Genomic DNA, 19,485 nt, shown 5'->3' on the forward strand with positions numbered 1-19,485 from the left:
TCTCCAGACAAGCCGGGGCCATGCTCAGACACGCCCATAACAGTGCTTCTGTGGAGAGAACATCTTTGAGTACACGCTACATGTATGACTGACGATATACTATCTCACGTGCAGTATCTGCCAATTGCCAACAAGGTGCCCCAGAATCACTGTCTCGTGTCTCGGAGGTCCGAGCTGCCAGGCGGGGAGCTTCTCGAATTTGTTTCCCAAACACCAAGATAGACTTCCCAAACAGGACTTGCCGCATCCTGATCGCAGCCTGGGTGAGCAGGCTCAATAGACTATACATTCCGCCTGAGCTGTGAGCCGCTTCCGCCTAGCTACTTGCCTGTTCCTGCCATATCCAAAAGTTCACCTACTTGCGGCTGCCCCACTACCGCAGTGGTTGACCGCCAACACTCACAGCATGAATACAGAGTTCAGCATTGAAGCGCCGGCGGAGGCAAATCCTCTGACTGAGAGCATCTTGTTCCACGTCCTGCGATCAGCGTCCTCAGCAGACCAAACCCAAGTACAGACGGGCACCAAGCAACTCCAGCAATGGGAAAAGGCCGCGGGTTTCTATCCTCTGCTGCAGGTATGCATATCTTAGCTCCCTGGACTGTACCGGACTGACACTAGTAGACGGTGTTCCTTGACCAATCTCTCCCCCTCGAAGTACGCTACCTCGCCGTCATCCAGCTCAAAAACGGCATCGACAAGTACTGGCGCAAGACTGCCACCAAGTACGCCTCCACATAAAGCCGCAGAGATACATAGGCTTACGTGACCGCAGTGCTGTAAGCAAGGAAGACAAGGCTACCATACGGGCCCGTCTGCTCGAAAGCGCCGTCAACGAAGCCGACCATCGCCTGGCCCTACAGAATGCTCTCGTCGTCGCTAAGATCGTCCGTTTCGAGTTTCCAAATGACTGGTCAGTCCCAATCCAACATAGACTTCCCTACTCTAACACTTTCTAGGCCAGATCTATTTCAACAACTACTCCATATCCTTCGCGCATCGACAGATCCGAACGCCTACCGCTTACAGCTCCCTCGCGCCCTTCTCGTCTTGCTATACATCGTCAAGGAACTGTCAACTGGAAGACTTCTACGAACACGGCAGAGCTTACAGACCGTCGCGCCGGAGATCTTCAACGTACTCGGTACCATTTACGTGAACAAGGTGCAAACATGGCAAGCCTTCTTCCGCGATGGCGGAGACGACGAAGGCGGTGCGCTTGAGAGCATCGACAACAGTCTGCTTGCTATCAAGACTATGCGAAGACTCATAATCGCTGGCTACGAGTTTCCAGGCAGAGACAAGGATTTGCAAGAATTCTGGACACTGACCCGTACTCATCTCGGAGAGTTCCTGCAATACGTGATCTCAGAGAACTCGCCACTTGCAGGCGAAGTTCAGAAGAAGATAGGCAGGCACTTGATGCAGCTTTCCAAGTTGCACCTCAACATGGCCACGACTCACCCAGCAGATTTCGTCCTATTACCCAACTCGATAGAGCTTGCGCGCGACTACTGGAGCCTCATCTCACGACTAGGTGAGCAATGGGGCTCAAAGTCTATTGAGGGTGCCAAAGTTGGCACTGATGGCGATGCCGAAGATGAAGCACCCATTCTCGAGCGTCTAGGTCTTAAGGGCTTGCTGCTAATTCGTGCATGCGTGAAGATGGTCTTCTTTCCCACCCAGACTTTCCGCTTCAAGCACCAGCAGGAAAAGGATGAGAAGAATGCGGCCACGCACAAGATCAAGACAGACCTGCTCACTGACGACCTTGTTCGCGAAATGATCTCAGCACTTGTACAGCGCTTCTTCGTCTTCCGGCCGAGCGATCTCCGTATGTGGGAGGAAGAGCCCGACGAGTGGGAGAAGATGGAAGAGGGAGCAGAGGACTGGGAATTTGCGATCCGACCCTGTGCCGAAAAGCTGTTCCTAGACCTCGCAAAGAATTTCAAAAATTTGATCATTCAGCCTCTGCTCCAAGTCTTCTACACGGTCGCGAGTGAGTACTCACTTTAGGAGAATATGACCTTCGCTAAATTTTCATAGCACCGGAAAACGAAGACATCCTTTTCAAGGACTCCGTTTACACTGCCGTTGGTCTTGCGGCTGATATCCTGCACGATCAGCTTGACTTCGACACCTTCCTTGAGAAGACCTTGGTTGTCGAGGCAGCGAAGCAGACACCGGGCTTCAATATCATCCGTCGCCGCATCGCTATTATCATCTCGCAATGGATAACTATCAAGATGGCCAAGGAGAAGAAGCCTATCGTCTACCAGATCTTCCAGCATCTTCTTGATAAGAGCGATCCCATGAACGATCAGGTGGTACGAATAACTGCGGGCAGGAAATTTCATGCCGTGGCCGACGAGTGGGAGTTTCAGGCAGATGCCTTCCTGCCATACTCGCAGCTTATGCTCGATAGGCTGATGGCGCTGGTCCAAGAGGTGGAACTTCCAGAAACAAAGATGGCACTGCTCAACACCATTAGTCTTGTTGTATACAGGTTAGAGCATCATGTAAGTCGGAGATGGAGACGCTTGAAGTATTGAGACTGACTGGATGCAGATCACCCCATACGCCAACAGCATCATCGCTCTTCTCCCACCGCTGTGGGAGCAGTCTGGCGAAGAGCATCTCATGAAACAGGCGATTCTCACACTCCTGGCTCGTCTAACGAACGCCATGAAGGCCGAGTCACGTTCTTTCCATGTCTCATTCTTACCCATTATCCAGAGCGCTATCGAGCCTGGCTCAGAAACCCAGGTCTACCTCCTTGAAGATGCACTCGATCTATGGGCCTCTATCATTGCACAAACACCATCAGCTCCAGAGCCTACACCACCTGAATTGCTCAACCTAATTCAATATCTGCTACCTCTGTTTTCCATGGACAACGAGACCCTGCGAAAAGCCATCGAGATCACAGAAGCATACCTGCTTCTTGCGCCCTCCGCCGTCCTGGCAGACTCTTTCCGTCCCGCGATCCTCCAAGCCCTCGCCGAGCTCCTAGGCAACTTGAAACCCGAAGCGAATGGCATAATGACACATCTCGTGACATGCATCATTCGAGGTGCGGAAGGTGTAGGTGGCGAGAACGCTGTCAAGGTTCTGACTAGCGATTTGATCTCTTCCGGGTTCCTAGCAAAGGTTTTGGAGGGTCTCCACGGCGCATGGACCCACCATCAATCCCACGGCCCTTACCGCGAACTCCCTTCCCGCGCTGTTGATGGGGTTGTCGAAACCGACTACTTCACTGTGCTAGCACGTATCGGCATGGCTTCACCTTCTGTACTCCTCGAAGCCCTCTCCGCATTATCAAGTGAAGGTCTAGAGAAGACTCTAGATTGGTTATTGGAAGAGTGGTTTGGCCATATCGAGAACATTGGCGATGCGCCAAACAAGAAACTCATGTGCCTTGTTCTCACACGTTTCTTAGAAGGAGCACAGCCCTGGATGTTGGGAAGGCTGCAGTCGCTGGTAGGAATATGGACGGATGTACTCGGGGAATTGCTGGATGGCATGGATGATCGGAGCCAAGAGTACGTATACCCATTTACCATTGTTTTCGTGACCTTACTGATGTCTCTTTCTAGTTCCCTATTCTGGCCTCCAGAACCTTACCACCCCACCGAACCTGAGGCACCGGAGGATATTCGCAAGCGCGAACTGATATACACTGATCCTGTGCATCAGATCAATCTCGTTGCGTTCGTTAGGGAACATCTTCAACAGGTCATCCAACAAGTGGGGGGTGAACAAGCCTTCCAGGAAGAGTGGTTGAGCCGAGTGGACAAAGAGGTTCTCAAGGGTTTTGGGGAGTTGGGCATCATGTGAGGTGGGAAGACGACTATAAAGGATGGACAGGTGAAGAGGACACAAGAGGGGCCAAGTCAAGGTTCTGAATATCTTTTCCATGAAAAGGAGTGCAACAGTGACAAGCTAGCCGTGGTACCAAAGAAACATGATGTTTTGCTATGCCGTTGGTAGTGCAGACATCTCGGTCCACTTTTGGTAGGTGGGGGATGCGGAGCGGAACTGGTGTAAAGGATTCAGTGCTTGGGAGGCGCGATGTAAGGAGTCAAAGATTGTGCAAGGGGCTGGGTGTTCTATAGCGAGGGTGAGTGGTTCGTCACAGGGGGATGTTGAAAGGTGCGTCCAATGTCAATACGTGTATATTGCACGAGACCGAGATGTATTGATCGCAGCTTTAGCTGCATATTGCAATCCGTCTAAGGCTTTCGACGTTAGAAGACACGGCTTCTCATTGGCCAAGTAAGCTCTGCGCCCGGCCGTCCGATGCATGCCAAGATGTCAGTACCTCTACTTTAGGTTAAAGTCGTCGTGGAGGAGTAGGAACGTATGAGATCAGGCGCGTATTTGGGCAGGAACTACCCAAAAAACTCTCTATGTCTTTCAGTACGTACCCCTCTGACAGATAAGCATTGCGCAAGGGATAAGTACACCGGCACTGAAGCTGCACCTCTTTAGCTCTGCGGACGGGTCGTCGGAAGAAATCCATGGCACCGTGTAAGTTGCCAAAATTGAGTCAAGTTTAGGTCTGAAGTGCTTGAGCCTTCCCTGCACACGAAATCGTAACTTTGCCATTCGATTGCACCAGCACTCCAAGCTAGCTAAAGCAACTGAAGGATCTTGGGTAAAACTAATATCGCGAAACTGCAGGTGTCCGGCGTAGGCACATTACAAATACAAAGGTGCAGATACTTCGGTTCCCATCCCATTAATAGTCCTGACGTGGAACCCCGCGCTGTTACTTCCTATTCGGGTAAGCACTTCCCCATGTGTATATGTGTATATCCGTTAGTATACCCCACTCCTTCCAAGGTTACCAACAAACTCAACCCCGCCCCTCACCGTACCAAATTTCGACGGTTACTCCCGTCGCGACTAATCCGATGGGGCGTTTCAGAAATTTCCTGTCTCGTTTGACCTGCGGGATCTTCCACATCAAACCCAAATACTCAAAGTTACCTCGTCCGGATCCTACAATGGCGACAAAAGTCCACGAATACAAACTCCCTCCTACAGCACTCATTCCTAACTCACCATACCCGCTGCTCCACTATCCCGGTCTTCTCTATGATATGGTGACCTCACCGCACTTCAAAACAAGAGAAATTCTCAAACTTTATGCATCGAATGGCTGGCAAACACAATGGATAGCGCAGTACGGAATGGACATACAATCGCACTACCACTCAACTACCCACGAAGCTATGACCGTCATCTCAGGCGAAGGCGCATGGATCCGTTTCGGCGTCGCTGACTCCCCGTCTTGGTCGCAAGGAAAATACGAACCGGGCGACAGAGGAGATGGAGAGGTTGGTGGCGTGGATATCAAAGCGGAACTGGGCGATGTCTTCATCATCCCAGCGGGGGTTAGCCACAAAACCTTTTTGCCGCGACCGCGGAACGAGGAATTGGCGTTTCACCAACCGAAGGATGTAGAGGAGGGGAGGGCGGCGGAGGTTGATGAGGAGAAGGAGGCGGAGAGGAGGAGGTTTTTTGAGAGTGTGGATGTTAGCGGCGGGAAGTTTATGATGATGGGTGCGTATCCTTATGGCGGAGTTTGGGACTTCGCTGTTGGAGGTGAGCATGACGGGAAAGAGGGGGAAGTGTGGAAAGTGGGCATGCCGGAGAAGGATCCGGTGTTGGGAGATAGCGATGAGGGATTGAGGGGGCTGTGGGAGGGTGTGGAGGAGGCTGGTGGTAGGGTGGTGATGGGGTTGAGAGAGTTGGGGTTTGGAGTTTGAGGTGTGATTGAGTATTGAGTAACGACCGAAACGATCTCCTACACAGTTCTTCTCATCTTCACGAGGACAGCTTCCTCCTCCATTCTCGTAGTCTCGATACCAAGTTCATCTCATTGCTGTTACGCTCTTGTCCACGCGCGTTTCTTTGAAGTAGAATGAGCGGCAATGCCAAATCCATCTTCCGCAACGAAATGAGGTACGACTGGTTTACCAATACATTCGAATGCGCCAAATCTTCGCGACAGGTAGGTCTTAGAATGTGCCTAGGTGTGGTCGTGAAGTTCTCCGCCGCACGATCATTCCGAGACGGGTCCGACATCCCCGAAATTGGCGCTAGCCTCCACTCCCGCCCGCGCGCCCTACGAGTGATCCATCAAGGTCCGTCCTATATAACAAAAGGCAATGCCCCTAACTCTCACAATTTTGCGATTCTTCGCATTTGAAACAGCTTGTTTGTCAAGATCACCTCTGATTGACGCGACGTTTCCAAAGTTACTTAGGTAGGCACGATGCTGCCTCTTCTACGCCCCTTCCCAACACCCAGCCACGAGCCGGCACCTGATTAGCGCAATGCAGCAAGAGGAGGCACACAACACCAAGACAACTTAGGACCCCTCGTAGACCACTCTTGCTTCTAGAAGACGTTCACAAGGAGCGACGCTTTGCCAAAACCACCACCATGCCGCAGATAACCGCCGAATTGCGACCATAGCCAAGCGACCGGAGTCCCTATCATCATTACCAACGCCAACACCTTCTCCTTCAATCATGAGAGGGTCATACCAACACATAGAATCGTGGGAGCGACTGTACGCCCGACCCAGATCACTGGGCATCCAAGCCGCCAAGGCCAAGTGAGTGCCGCATAGCCGGACGCCCTCTGACTGATAGCAATCACTCGGCGTAACCTTACTCCCAGCTGGCTGACCGGAAACCTGTTCATGTAGGTGAGGAAGTTCAACGGGAGTATTTGAGCCAGGTGGGCCATTGTTCATCGGACGTGTGTCGCCAAAAGACACCTGAACGATATAAGAATTACTGATGTAGGTGCGTCCGATGGGTCACGTGTGTGACCACAAACGCACGCCGAGGCCATCGTGCTTAGGCACCAAGACGTATCGGACCCCTCGTGGCTGACGGCCAACTCTGGTCCCACTCGTGATCCATAGACGGATTCCGAGCATTACCCCAGCTCTGGATGCGTCGAGCTCTGTCGCGTGCGCAAGCTTTACCGCGCGCCAAGATCAATACACTAGAACCTAAGACCGACTGGACTGACCAGACGATATCGCATTCCCCCCCCCGTGGCTGACGCGCCAACACAGGTCCAGCGCCATGTCCGAGATACATGCACGCCTGGTACGGAATCGGCAGTGGTGTTGAGCGCTCAGGATGGAGCGAACCAACCAATGTAGAGCTGCTGATCACCCAAGACCCGTTGTACCCGAGTAATAGGGTACGCCCAAGCTAGCTGAGCCTCTGCGCAGGATCTGGGGAAGCCTTGGATGCGAGCGCCACACTACTAGTGCTGTTTGTAGAAGGAAGGTGGGCGATTGCTTGGGCTGGGCACATGCTTGGAGAGATAGGATATGTGGCACGACAGTCAGATTGTAGAACTCTATATACCGGGATCTCACTGCGCAAATCTTACGGTTCGACTTTCACGTTCGTCTCCGCAACTCGCCTTTACACGGTCGTGAATTGACCCCGTCACTCTGTCGGGAGCGACAAACTCCTTTTCTCTCGTTCTCTACGTACTATACCCATTCGTCAAGATGGCTGCAATCAAGAATATCCTCATGAAGCTCTCGCCAGCGGCGAAGAAGAGCGAAGATGGACGCGACATGTTCTCGAACCGCATCCAGTTCGTCCTCTGCGCCATGGGCGGTGCTGTTGGTCTTGGTAACCTGCTACGCTTCCCATCGGTCGTGTACAACAACTACGGTCTCCAATTCTTCATCCCCTACTTCATCGCCCTCTTCTTCGTCGCTCTGCCGGTCCTGGTCCTCGAGATCGCACTCGGTAGCGTTTACCGTGGTGGCCCAGTGCTCGCGTGGCACAGCAACAACAAGCGCGCCAAGGGTATTGGTCTAGCAGTCGTCTTCAACGGCGTAAGTGAAATTGACTTGCAATACAAGAACGCATTTGCTGACTTTGCAACCTCATAGTATGTCGTGGTCACCTACTATGTGCCCCTCCTAGCATGGATCATGAAGTACTTTTCCCGCAGTTTCCAAAGCCCTCTGCCATGGAAAGGCCAGGATCTCGAGGAATACTTCGCCAACGTCATCGTTGCCAACACGGCCGCAGCGTCCACTGGTAGTCTCAACCCAGATGGCAGCGTCGCTTCGTACACTCAATACGTCGGGACTGGTATGCTCGGAGAGACCGCAGGCTGGGCCATCTTCACTTGGTTCGTCACATGGCTGTGCGTCTTCAGGGGTGTTGGTATGACCGGACGTGTCATCTACGTTACTATGGGCCTCCCACTCGTTCTTATCATCATTCTCATCGGCCGTGGAGTCTCGCTGCCTAATGCTGGAGAGGGGATTAAGCTTTACTTCGCGACATGGCGCACCAGCGCCCTCGAAAGCCCTCAGATCTGGCAAGCGGCTTTTGGTCAGATCTTCTTCTCCATCGGTGTCGGTTTTGGGTATGTTTAGTGGCACGTCTGAGAAAAAAGGTATACTGATGTCTCCAGATACTTCACATCGTGGGCCTCTTACTGCTCGTCGCATTCCAACGCCGTACAAGATGCTCTTATCATCGGCTTCAGCAACTCCGCCGTTGAGATTATCGCCGCTTTCTCCGTCTTTGGTGTTGTCGGTTATCTGGGCATTGATCCCTCCAGCGGCACACAGCTCGGTACTTTCGTGACAGGATTCATCACCTACCCCGAGGCTCTTGCTCAGATGCCAGGTGCTCCGTTCTTCTCCGTGGTCTTTTGTGAGTTTGAAAACATCATCCTCGAATGATACAACTTGCTAATCGTTCCTCATAGTCTTCACTCTCTTCCTCCTCGGTCTGACATCCGCCTTCTCCCTCCTCGAAGTCATGACAACACTCATCATGGACACGAACTGGGGCCGCAAACTTCCCCGCTGGGCCGTCTGCACCATTGTCACCGTCATCTCCGCACTCATCTCCCTCATCTACTGCACCGAGTTCGGACTGCAGGCTCTCGATGCAGTTGACACCTACGTCAACGATGTCGCCCTCTTCTTCACAGTCTGGTGCGAGACCTTCGCCGCAACATCCCTCTACCGCTGCCGCGACGTCGCCCACCAAGTCGGCTGGCCCGGTTACCTCATCTTCACTATCGGTTTCGCCGTCGCTCAAGGTCTCGGTATTCGCGTAGCCTACGGATCAACCCCCGGAACCGGTGCTGGTGTTGGTTTCGCCTTCTTCATCGTCAGCTCTTTGATCGCGCTGTTCGCTGCCCGAACCCCTGCTATCCCCGGCCCCCGCTTCTTCGGTAACAACAAGTTCCTCAGCCGCTTCTGGTGGGTCGCTTTCTACCCTGGACACCAGCTTACCCGGGACATGAATGTGACTATTGGCGTGGGAAAGAACTGGAATATTCCCTTTTACTGGGCTGTTATCATGAAGGTATGTTCACAACAAACGCGGCATTTCAAGTACATTGCTGATTGCTATCCCTCACAGTACATCTCCGGCCCCATCCTCGCCATCGTCCTCTCCTTCGCCTACCCCAAGTTCACACAACAACACATGTTCGACCCCATCATGATCTACGGCTTCAGCATCGTGCACCTCGTGCTACCTACCATTGTTCTAGGTCTACTGATGCCATCGTGGTTCAACTGGATTATTCCATCTGAAAAGGTTCTTCTCGGTGACAAGCCAGTTGCGCCTTTGGAGACGATTGACAACACGAACGCCATTATGAGGATAGGCAGTGAGGAGACGGGATCAGTGCCGCCGTACGAGGAGCCGAAGATGATGGAGACGAAGTCGACGAAGGTTTGAGCGGACTTTGTTAGCACTTGATCGCACGTATCCTCTGTTGCAATGATAGAAGGGGGTTGTAGCTGGTGATTAGACACACTCGCTCACATATTTGTAATTCGGACTAGCGATATACCAATCCACATATCCACACTTCTTCACATCCCACATATCCTACGCGACAGGCACTCTGCTACACATCCTACCGCGGACTAGCCCTAACCAACCACGCCCTAATCCCTTCCGTATGCCTCCTAGGCAAATCCTCCCACCTCCCTTCATCATACGTCTTATCCATCTCCCTCAGAATACCCTGCGCCTTCCTAAGCTGCAGTCTCTTCGCCCCCGCCCAAGGCGTCTTATCAATAAACGCATCCGCCTCCCCCACCAACTCCATCCTTTTATCCCTCACCTCCTTTCCATCCTCCTTCTCCGCATCGCACAACTTGCACTGACACCTAAAACCCCATGTCCTCTCCAAGAATCCCTGCCTGGTCTCGTAATCAAGCGACGCGTCGTACGGATGGAAAATTTCCTCGCCGGCTTTGATGGGCTGGGTAGCCCGGATGATGATCATATCGCCTGCGAATTCCTTCGTGGTGTTGGACAGACAGGAATGGTTGATATAAGCCGCGTGTCGCCAGAGTCCTGTGCTAGCGTTCCTAGCGCTCTCCTCGCCGAATTGGCTTCCAGGCCCGAAACCGTTCCGCGACATGATATCGTGGACGCGGAATACGTCTACAATAGCACCGTCTTCGTTGCTGAAAATCTGTGGGCCTTCGCCTTGGTAGTCGCCAAATAGATCCATCAGTTTCTCTGTTTGAGAAGGCTGGTTCAGACATTTCTGTACGAGTGCTTTTGCGAGACCGACGGGTGCGACACGGATCCGGTCGTCGCGTGTATCGTAGGTCATGGCTGTTAGGGTGTCTTCTTCGTGGCCCCAGACTACGCAGAAGGCTTTTTCGCACATTACGATGTCGCCGGTGGCGAGGTCGCGCGTTGCGTATAGGCCGCGGCCTTTACCGGGACTGTCTTTGATGAGCGTGTTCTTCGTGAAGTTTCCAGCGTCGACTCGTGAGCGGGCTTTGGAGAGGTTGGTTCGGATCTTCATGAGGTCGTAGCCTCCTGTTTCTTCTTCGCGGAGGCGGGCTTCGATTTTCTTGAGTTGGAGTTTGGCGTCTTTGTCGTCGGGTGTGAGCTTTTGTTGCTCGAGGAAGAAGCCTTTCGCTTCTTCCCAGTGGCTTTGAGCGTATGCGGCTGAGCCGGCGCGGTAGTATGCTTTGCTGTCTAATTCTTTGGACTTTTGGTCTTCGCGTCCGGTTAGTGAGGCGCGGGCGTCTGTCTTTACTTCATCTAGTCGGCCTAGTAGCAAGTTCACGTATGCGCGATTCCGGGAGATGTCGCGTGCTATATCGGGGTTCGATTCTGCTAAGATGTCTTGCTTTGCGATCGCTAGACCTGCTGTGTATTTCTCGTGGGCCAGTGGGAGATCTTGCTTCTTGAGTGCGTTGTTGCCTTGCGTCTTGAATCTTGTAGCTGCCTTTTCTGCCGCTGCGGCATCCTCAAAGCTCTTCGGACCTTCTTCGTGGCAAATAACTAGGTCTGAGGGATGGTCGATGCGTAGTGTAGGCTCGCCCTGTTCAGTGAGGGTGAAGTACGGCTCTTTGATGATGAAGAGTTTCGTTGACTCCAGTACGTCCTCGCTATACCGCGACTTATGCAGCAATATCTCGAGACGTTCTGCATCGGTTCCATCTTCATTTTGAACCATAGTCCAGGACCTCGCCACGAGAGTCACTACAGGGCTTTCTCGCTTGACTACCAGCTTGCGACCTCGGTGATGCGTATCCATCTTAAGCTCTGACATCTTCATCGGTTCCAGATCTGACAGCGGAGTCGTGCATGGTGGATACGGCCGGCCTACTCCGATGACTGGAATAGTAGTTGAGGTCTTCCCCTGGGTTTGCAGCATATCGGGATCAGGCGCGCCTCCCATATCTGCCATCAAAGCTGCACCGGTGGCCGCCTGATGAGCGGCCAACTTGTCTCTTGGAGCCTTTGCATTTCCGCTTTGCTCTTCGCACCTTTTTAACCGGTCTTTGATGGTGTTCTGGATGCGCTCCGCCTCTTTCTCTGTGAGATAGATTGTGTTATCTTCTCGTTGGCTGTTCGCCATCTTTGCGACCTGTGCCGTTGAGCCCCGATCGGCTTCTGGATATTGGTTACACAGTGAGGCTGGGGTCCTTCGCCCACCAAAATTTCGACCCTTTTCGGATGACCTCGTTCACAGTCGCGGACTGTCAGATAATTGCGCAACGGGCTGGCGGAAAGACTAGAAAAGAAAGACGAGACGAAAGTACGCGACGCGGCACCCAGAGTTAAAGATGACAGGATTAATCCCTGGTTGAGTCAGATTCTTCCTCACTTGAAGTTTGACACCACACGCGCAGGCGCGTTCCGAGGGGTCGAGCTAGCTGAAATTTGTTATCGATAAATGCGGGGCTAACCGCGACACCTTGGAAAGCGGAACTTGAAGCCGCCTTTGAAGTTTACAACGCCGAACAATGACCGTGCCAAAGAGGGACCATTATGATCTACTTCCACACACTCGAACTTTCTGCACCCGCCTCTTTCCCCTTTTGATAAGTCTCACTCAGACTATTGTATAGACTCTTGACCCTGTCGATCTCACCCAGTAGCCGCTTCCTCTCGCTCTCATCCTCAATCTCCTCGACGACATCGGCAAAGCTCTTTGCAGTAAAGAACTTGTTCTTGCGGTTATAAAGCTGCCTGCTTTGTACCTGCTCTTCAGTCTCGCCCTTTCCTTGTACCCGAAACACCTCTTGCAGGATGTCGATATCGTATGGGATTCCAAAGAGATCCCGGCTATCTTCGTATGTGAACAGATAATAGAACTCGTTGAAGCCCGCCCATGTGATGCCGCTGAGACACAAGGAACATGGTTCATGAGTAGCAAGGAAGATGCAGTCTTTGGCGGGATGAGGTCGCGTTGAAGGATCGGGGAAGTCGACGGTGCAGAACTGTTGGATGCAGTTGATCTCGCCGTGCAAGAGGGGTGAAATGCGCTCGTTATTTGTAGCGAGAGTGTATGGTGTAAGGTCTTTGCGGGATAGGATAGCTGCACCGAAGAGTTTTGAACCGCTTGACACGCCTTTTTGCGTCAGGGGTATGATGCTATACTCGATGGTAGATAGCAGGCTTGAGACGAGGTCCTTGGGTGGTAGTGTCGTTGAGGTTGTGTGGGAAGACATTTTGTGGACGAGTAGCTGAGATGGATCTCGTGATGACGGAGGATTCAGCCTTTGAGAGGTGTAGGTGTCAATTAAGACTAAGACACTGCTCCCGCTTATCGCTCACTGAGTCCTTGGATGGGGTTGCTCTTCATCTGCATGTCGGAGGCTACCGGTGGCGCATGCCGCGGGGCCTCCCGATGAAATTATTGCGGGGCGCTACCGTCCGCAGGCGTAGACTTCTGGTTACTTGACTTTGCGATCCTATATGGTTTCTCTGTACTGAGGCTCACCCCAGGAATGGTAATTGTGCAATGACCATGCCGCCTGAGGTTTATAACATGTGAATCCGCTGACCCACTAGGAGTGCAGTCACACTCAATACCTAGGTAAGTAACTCTTCCGATCAACGGATCTGAATCATTCCTGGCCTCGATTTTCCCGACAATAGATCGTCTAGTGGGTGAGAAACGCCTTCCGTCCTTTTCCTGTTCAAGGCTGCCATGTATGAACCGCCAACGATACGATAAAAGCCATCCTGTGGACGCAGGATCACAGGACAAGCGGTGTTCCACAATAGGGCGACGTGATCACCAGGCCGAACGGCGGCTGGACATCTTCCAATGCAGCCCCGCTGGGTAATAAAGAACCTCAGACGATGGGTAATGTAACTGAACTCTTTGTCTAGCAGGGATGGATCTTGTACAGATGCAATTTCGCTCGTCTCCAACAGCAACTGCGCTACGGACCTCAGCATGGCATGCTCTCCATGTTTCGCATAATCCGCTATCGCCTCTGGAGATTTTTCCGCATACTGTTGAATGACCGCATAGAAAACACTGACGTGGTTTTCGGAAGTCATGTAGTAGGTAGCGTTCTCACATAAGTCTGTCATGACGGCCTTATATCCGTTTGTCGCTTCTCGAGGTCTGATATGCTGTTCCCAGAAGCTTTCTAAGAGGTTGGGGCGGTTCCTACGGTACATAAATTGCAGGAAGTGTATAGGCTCCGAGAGAGCGACGATCTTGTCTAAGGTAGCGCTCAGCACGTTAAGAGTGTCAGCAGCGAGCGGGTCGAAATTTGATTGCAGTGCAGACATTGGCTTAGGAGTAGATCCTGTGAAAGAGATGCCGTTCTCTACGGAGAGACTGTGAAACTTGCAAATTTCATGCAGTCTGTGGCAGGATGGAAAGTTGTTGACGAGAGGAAGGTCCCAACGTGGTGACCACGATGGCATATCGCCTGGCTGCCACTGTTCTAGCTGCTCCTCGTGCTGAACTGCTAAGAAGATGTCTTCCGTCAAACCCCGCTGCAGGGCCCGGATAGCAAATTGCCGATAGACGTGCTCTGCAGGTAAAGTATAGTCCGGTATGGTAGCTTTAGCTAGCGATTGTCCAGCGGGGTCTGCTGCTTCCCAACGGTCATCACCACATTCTAGTCCCAAGATAGCGAAGATCCGATCGCGATTGTCTGAGCATCCAAATGCCCTGGCTGTATGGATCGTTCCCATAAAACTCGTCGCGTAGCAGCGTTGATCCTTGATTGCAGACAACCGGGATATGGGTTCGAGAGTCGTAGACTGGAGTAGCGTATAGTACCGTATTACGTCTGACTTCTGGAGGTTGCTGATAGCCAGGTTGATATGTGTCCATTGAATTTCCTCCGCGCCCCATAAGAAGAGTAAATCCTTTGCGAGTGCGAATTCCTGTATGATCCAAACACGCCCCCACCATGGCTGATTACTCAAGGCGCGGAGGCAGCCCCACTTCACAGCATTAACGCCCGTGTACTGATCCATTCTTCTCAACGTAGCCTCGAGGTCTTTAGAGTCGATGTCACGCTGGCCCAGCGTTGAACAAATATCGAACGCGTCCCGGGCGTAGCCATGATCATTCCCAGGGCCGAAGCCATATACATCAGGGCCTAGCCACACGAGGACTCTATGCGCATTGCGGAAGACGCGTTGCATAAGCTGCACCTGATGCGACTTCTCAACATCGTCAATTTGATTGATACACAGTCCATCGATCCATACTGTTCGATGCCGCTCCGGTAACCGGATGCGTAGGAGAGCCTCGTGCAGACTGCAAGTCACTGCGATGACCTTGGAATCGCAGGTGAGCGAACAGGACAAATCCGAGTTGCCCCAAACGTACGAGATGGCCTCGTACTCCGGATCGTTGTCGAGGTCGCAATCTTCCAGGCTGCACGTGAGAGGATCCGTTTCGGGGGCAGGATGGATGTGCAGAACCCGGATTGTCGTCGCTGAAGTCAGCGACTTGTACATGGTGTAGGAGTGCTGAGCTAGCGCATAGGTGAACGTACACTGAACAGAGTTGTAGGAGCTAAGAGATGCGTAGTAAGATAGCGGCGTTTGCACAAAGATGACAGCTGAAAGTTAGATGATGGACCAATGATTAGCCGAACAGACTCCAGCCTTGCATGCCTAGGTGCAGAGGCTCAGACGCTATTGGGTATGGGGCGCACAGGCGCATGATCATGAGGACACGGCTTCTGCCTCATTGTCCTAGAATTCATAAGGCGCATGTTAGGTTTAAGCTGCATAGGAGAAACAGTTAGAGATAAGGCGCAAGTAGCTGCTAGAGTGCTGTAAGAGTCTTACACACGTTAATAATAGAGGTATATAGAATAATAATATTATTATAGTAGAGAGCTTTAAAAAAAGCTATTAGAAGTAAATATATATAGTAGAAGTATTAGCTTAATATTAAGCTAATAAAGCTCTAGGCTTAGAACTATTATACGTTCTTTTTTAAAAGCGCTTAAAGTTCTAACTAAGTAGTAATAGTAAGATATATAAAATAGAGGTCTTTTTTAATAAGAAGACCTAAAAATAAAATTAAAGATTACTTCTATCTTAACACGCTAGTAGTAATATTATTATTATTATCTATATTAAGAGATCTAGTAGCCTACTAGAGTACTATAGTAAATACTATACTAGCTAAAGCTAATAGATAGTAAGTAGAGTAGTCTAAGGCTACCTTATAGCTACTAATAGCTATAGAAACTAAAGTTAGGTAGAGATATATATTATAATTAGTCTAGTAGACTATAATAGTAATATAGCTAAAAAAGTTTATAAATAACTAGCTAGTTTTTTCTAAGTACTTAAAGTCTAATAGCTAGAGTAAAGTAATAGTAAGCTCTTTATTATTATTATAGTTATAAAATATATTATATAATTCTAGTTTATAAAAATTATAAGTATAGAAGTTCTAAATAAACTTCTTAGAGCTATATATATTAAAGTAGAGCTACTATAAATCTAACTAATTATTACTAACTTATATTACTTTATACTAAAGTAGCCTATATTTACTAGTATAGAGATTAACTATATTATACTAAACGCGTAAGTTAATAATTTAAAAAATAATATACTCTATAATACTATTATTAGTAAAGTAAACTTCTAGTAGTATAGTATTACTAAGTTATAGTTATTTAAAAAGTATATTATTATTATATAGCTATAAAAGCTATAAGAAAAATATAAAGAATATAGCTTTTAACTAAAAAAGTAAGTTTAGTTTATAAGCTATATTATTAATAATATAGATAATCTAATATAGCTCTATATTTTTATAGTCTAGTAACTTAACTAGTTACTTTATTTAAATATAGCGTATATTTAGTATTACTTACTTTTCTAAAGTAAAGTATAGAGCTAGTAAGTAGTTTATATTTATAAACTTTTTTATTTTATTTTAGAACTATAGTATCTATTATTATAGAAAAATATAAGTTATATTAATATAATTAGTAAGAGTGTTAGTATTACGCTATTATTAGATAATAAAGAAACTAGTATTATTAAGTAGGCGTAGCTTATATATAGGCTCTAGTTCTAATTAGAGCTAGTAGCTCTTTATAGTAAGAAATAAAGATAAGCTTATAGTTATACTTATTACTAAATTAGCTTTAAATTTAGCTAGTAGAAGTAACTAAGCCTAGTTATTCTATAAGTAGTTAATATAGGCCTAAAAGTATTACTTTAAGTTAGTATTAGCGTTTTCTATTTAGCTATTAGTCTCTAGGTAATATATAGTAGATAGTTTAAAGTAGATTCTAATCTAGTTATATAGTTAAGCTTAGAAGTAGAAGGTAAACTAATAGCCTTTATTAGATATAATAGTGTATAAGTATTTCTTCTTTTTCTAAATATACTCTATAAACTTATTAATAACTATAAGTACTTTTATATTTTTTATAGCTATAAACTTTTTTATTTTAGAAAGATAATCTACTATAACTATAATATATTAATAGAAGTAGCTATACTATTAAGATATAAATAGTAGTATAATAAAGTTAATAAAAATATTATTCTAGTACTATATAAAAACTAGAAAAGAGTAAAGTAATCTATACTTAGCTATATAGTTTACCTTAGCCTATTAGTATATTAAGTAGTTATTTATAAAGTAAGTAATAGTGTTAGTTATATCTTACTAGTAATATTATTAACTAACTTACTAGTATATTATTATATAGCTACTATTATATAGATATTAAAAAGTATAAAGATATATTACTATAAGAATGTAAAGTAATTAGTATAAGTAAAAAAGTATATAGATATTAGTTTAGTAAAAAAGAGTTTTTTTATAGAGAAATTCTATTATCTAAAGTATTATATAAAAGTCTAATACTAAAAAGTATAAGTAAAAAATAAAATAGTAGATTATAAGATAATCTCTAAAAAGCTTTTATTAAAAGATGTTCTTTCTTTAGATAATTCTTAAGTTATTAAAGATTTAATTTATATAAAAATACTTTATATACTAGTATAAACTTTCTTTTTTTAGTAGTATAGTTCTATTATACTATTTAGAACGTATTAATTACTTATAGTATAAAGAAAAAATAAAGAAAAAATATAAAAAAGAAAGTAAAAAGTAAAATAAATAATTAAGTAGAAATATTAGTAATATACTACTATAGTGTAGGTAGTAAGTAAATTTTAGGTAAAATAAAAAGCTTACCTAAAATCTAAGTACTAGTAATATTACTAGTATATTTAGTCTACTTTATATTTTATTTACTATAACGTAGTTTAGATAAACTAGTAGTAAAAGCTAATAAAGCTAGTATTAGTATCTTAAACTAAGAAGAAAGTAGTAAAACTAGTAGTAGTAATATTATTAGAGAGTATAAGAAGCTAAAGAGTAATAATAAACTAAACGCTAGACTACTAGTATAAGCTTAAGAAGTCTTAAATAAAGAAAAAGAAGTAGATATAGTATTAAAGTTAGTAGTGTTATAGAAGTAGTAATAAATATCTAGCTCTATATTAATTTTATTAATAAAATACCTAATAGTATTTTTTATACTATAATTATAATTCTAAATATACTACTATCTTTTATAAGTAGAAAGTTTACTCTTATTAGTAAAGAAGAAAATATCTAGATATTTACTATTAGTACTCTTAGTAAAGATAGTTTTCTTAAGCTTCTTAACTACTAGCTATAGTATCTTAATTTTCTTAATAATATACTTATACTCTTTTTTAATATACTCTAAAATACTATTTTTATTCTTATTAAGAAGTTTATAGATCTTCTTATATATAAAAGAGTTATTCTAAAAAACTTATATAAGAATAGCCTTTTAGATCTAAAAGAAGAAGTTAATATATATATCTACTAGAAATACCTACTTAATACTACTATACTTATTATAATATCTAGATAGTATTATAAAAAAGGCTATAAGATTATAATAAGACTTTAAAATTTTATTATATATTTCTATAGCTAGAATCTTTATAATACTTTAGTATACTATAATATACTATAAAAAAATTATTTAATAAGTCTTAGTTACTAGTTCTATAAAGCTATAGAGTATTATAAAGTAGATAATATAAATATTTTTTTCTTTATAAATAGACTTTTTTTACTTTATACCTAGCGCTATTACTTATACTTCTTATATTTAATTAATATTATTTTTCTACTCTTTAATAAAGCTACTAGAATTCTTCTTAGTAGTTTTACGCTATTATAAGTATAGCTTTATATAATAATAGAAGCTTTCTAAGACCTTTATATAGTTCTAAGAGTTTTTATTATTAATTAAAACTAATTCTTAGATTATATTAGTACTTATACCTTAAGTGTAAATAACTACTAGATTAAGATTAATATAGTAAACAAATATCTTATTACTTAGTATAGTATACTTAGTATAGTAGAAGTAGAAAACTATAGTATATTCTTTATAAAGTACTAAGTAGAGTATCTAGTAATAAAAGTTAGTATAGATAGCTTATTAAATAAAAAAATAGTATATAATATAAAGCTAGCTAAAGTTCTTATTACTATTAATATATTAGAAGTAGTAATAATATATCTTAAAGAATTCTTTAATAATCTTTTTAAGTTTTTTATTATTAAAGAATAGCTACTTAAAGTTCTCTATAGTAATATTACTCTTCTACTTAAAGTTTTTTACTAGCTTAC

At 45.9% G+C, this 19,485-nt stretch overlaps 5 protein-coding genes across 5 annotated transcripts; 2 read left to right on the top strand and 3 right to left on the bottom strand.

The window, feature by feature from the left end:
* Positions 1-406: 406 nt before the first annotated feature.
* Positions 407-3,837, top strand: J4E87_004588 (uncharacterized protein; the record flags this gene model as incomplete). Its single annotated transcript, XM_049376207.1, has 7 exons — positions 407-577; positions 625-725; positions 776-913; positions 960-1,999; positions 2,047-2,519; positions 2,569-3,542; positions 3,597-3,837. The coding sequence occupies 7 exons, from the start codon at positions 407-409 to the stop codon at positions 3,835-3,837; spliced, it is 3,138 nt and encodes a 1,045-aa protein (XP_049234416.1).
* Positions 3,838-7,549: 3,712 nt separating this feature from the next.
* Positions 7,550-9,764, top strand: J4E87_004589 (uncharacterized protein; the record flags this gene model as incomplete). Its single annotated transcript, XM_049376208.1, has 5 exons — positions 7,550-7,885; positions 7,943-8,427; positions 8,476-8,720; positions 8,776-9,383; positions 9,441-9,764. The coding sequence occupies 5 exons, from the start codon at positions 7,550-7,552 to the stop codon at positions 9,762-9,764; spliced, it is 1,998 nt and encodes a 665-aa protein (XP_049234417.1).
* A 181-nt stretch (positions 9,765-9,945) lies between these two features.
* On the bottom strand, positions 9,946-11,919 carry J4E87_004590 (uncharacterized protein; the record flags this gene model as incomplete). The annotated part of the gene is made up of 1 exon (XM_049376209.1): positions 9,946-11,919. One exon carries the CDS (start codon positions 11,917-11,919, stop codon positions 9,946-9,948), a length of 1,974 nt encoding a protein of 657 aa, XP_049234418.1.
* Positions 11,920-12,337: 418 nt separating this feature from the next.
* Positions 12,338-13,015, bottom strand: J4E87_004591 (uncharacterized protein; the record flags this gene model as incomplete). Its single annotated transcript, XM_049376210.1, has 1 exon — positions 12,338-13,015. One exon carries the CDS (start codon positions 13,013-13,015, stop codon positions 12,338-12,340), a length of 678 nt encoding a protein of 225 aa, XP_049234419.1.
* A 385-nt stretch (positions 13,016-13,400) lies between these two features.
* Positions 13,401-15,281, bottom strand: J4E87_004592 (uncharacterized protein; the record flags this gene model as incomplete). The annotated part of the gene is made up of 1 exon (XM_049376211.1): positions 13,401-15,281. One exon carries the CDS (start codon positions 15,279-15,281, stop codon positions 13,401-13,403), a length of 1,881 nt encoding a protein of 626 aa, XP_049234420.1.
* Between the last annotated feature and the right edge of the window lie 4,204 nt (positions 15,282-19,485).

Source organism: Alternaria ethzedia, assembly GCF_023757985.1.
Source record: "Alternaria ethzedia strain BMP 0044 chromosome Unknown scaffold_8, whole genome shotgun sequence".
Classification (NCBI taxonomy): Eukaryota; Fungi; Ascomycota; class Dothideomycetes; order Pleosporales; family Pleosporaceae; genus Alternaria; species Alternaria ethzedia.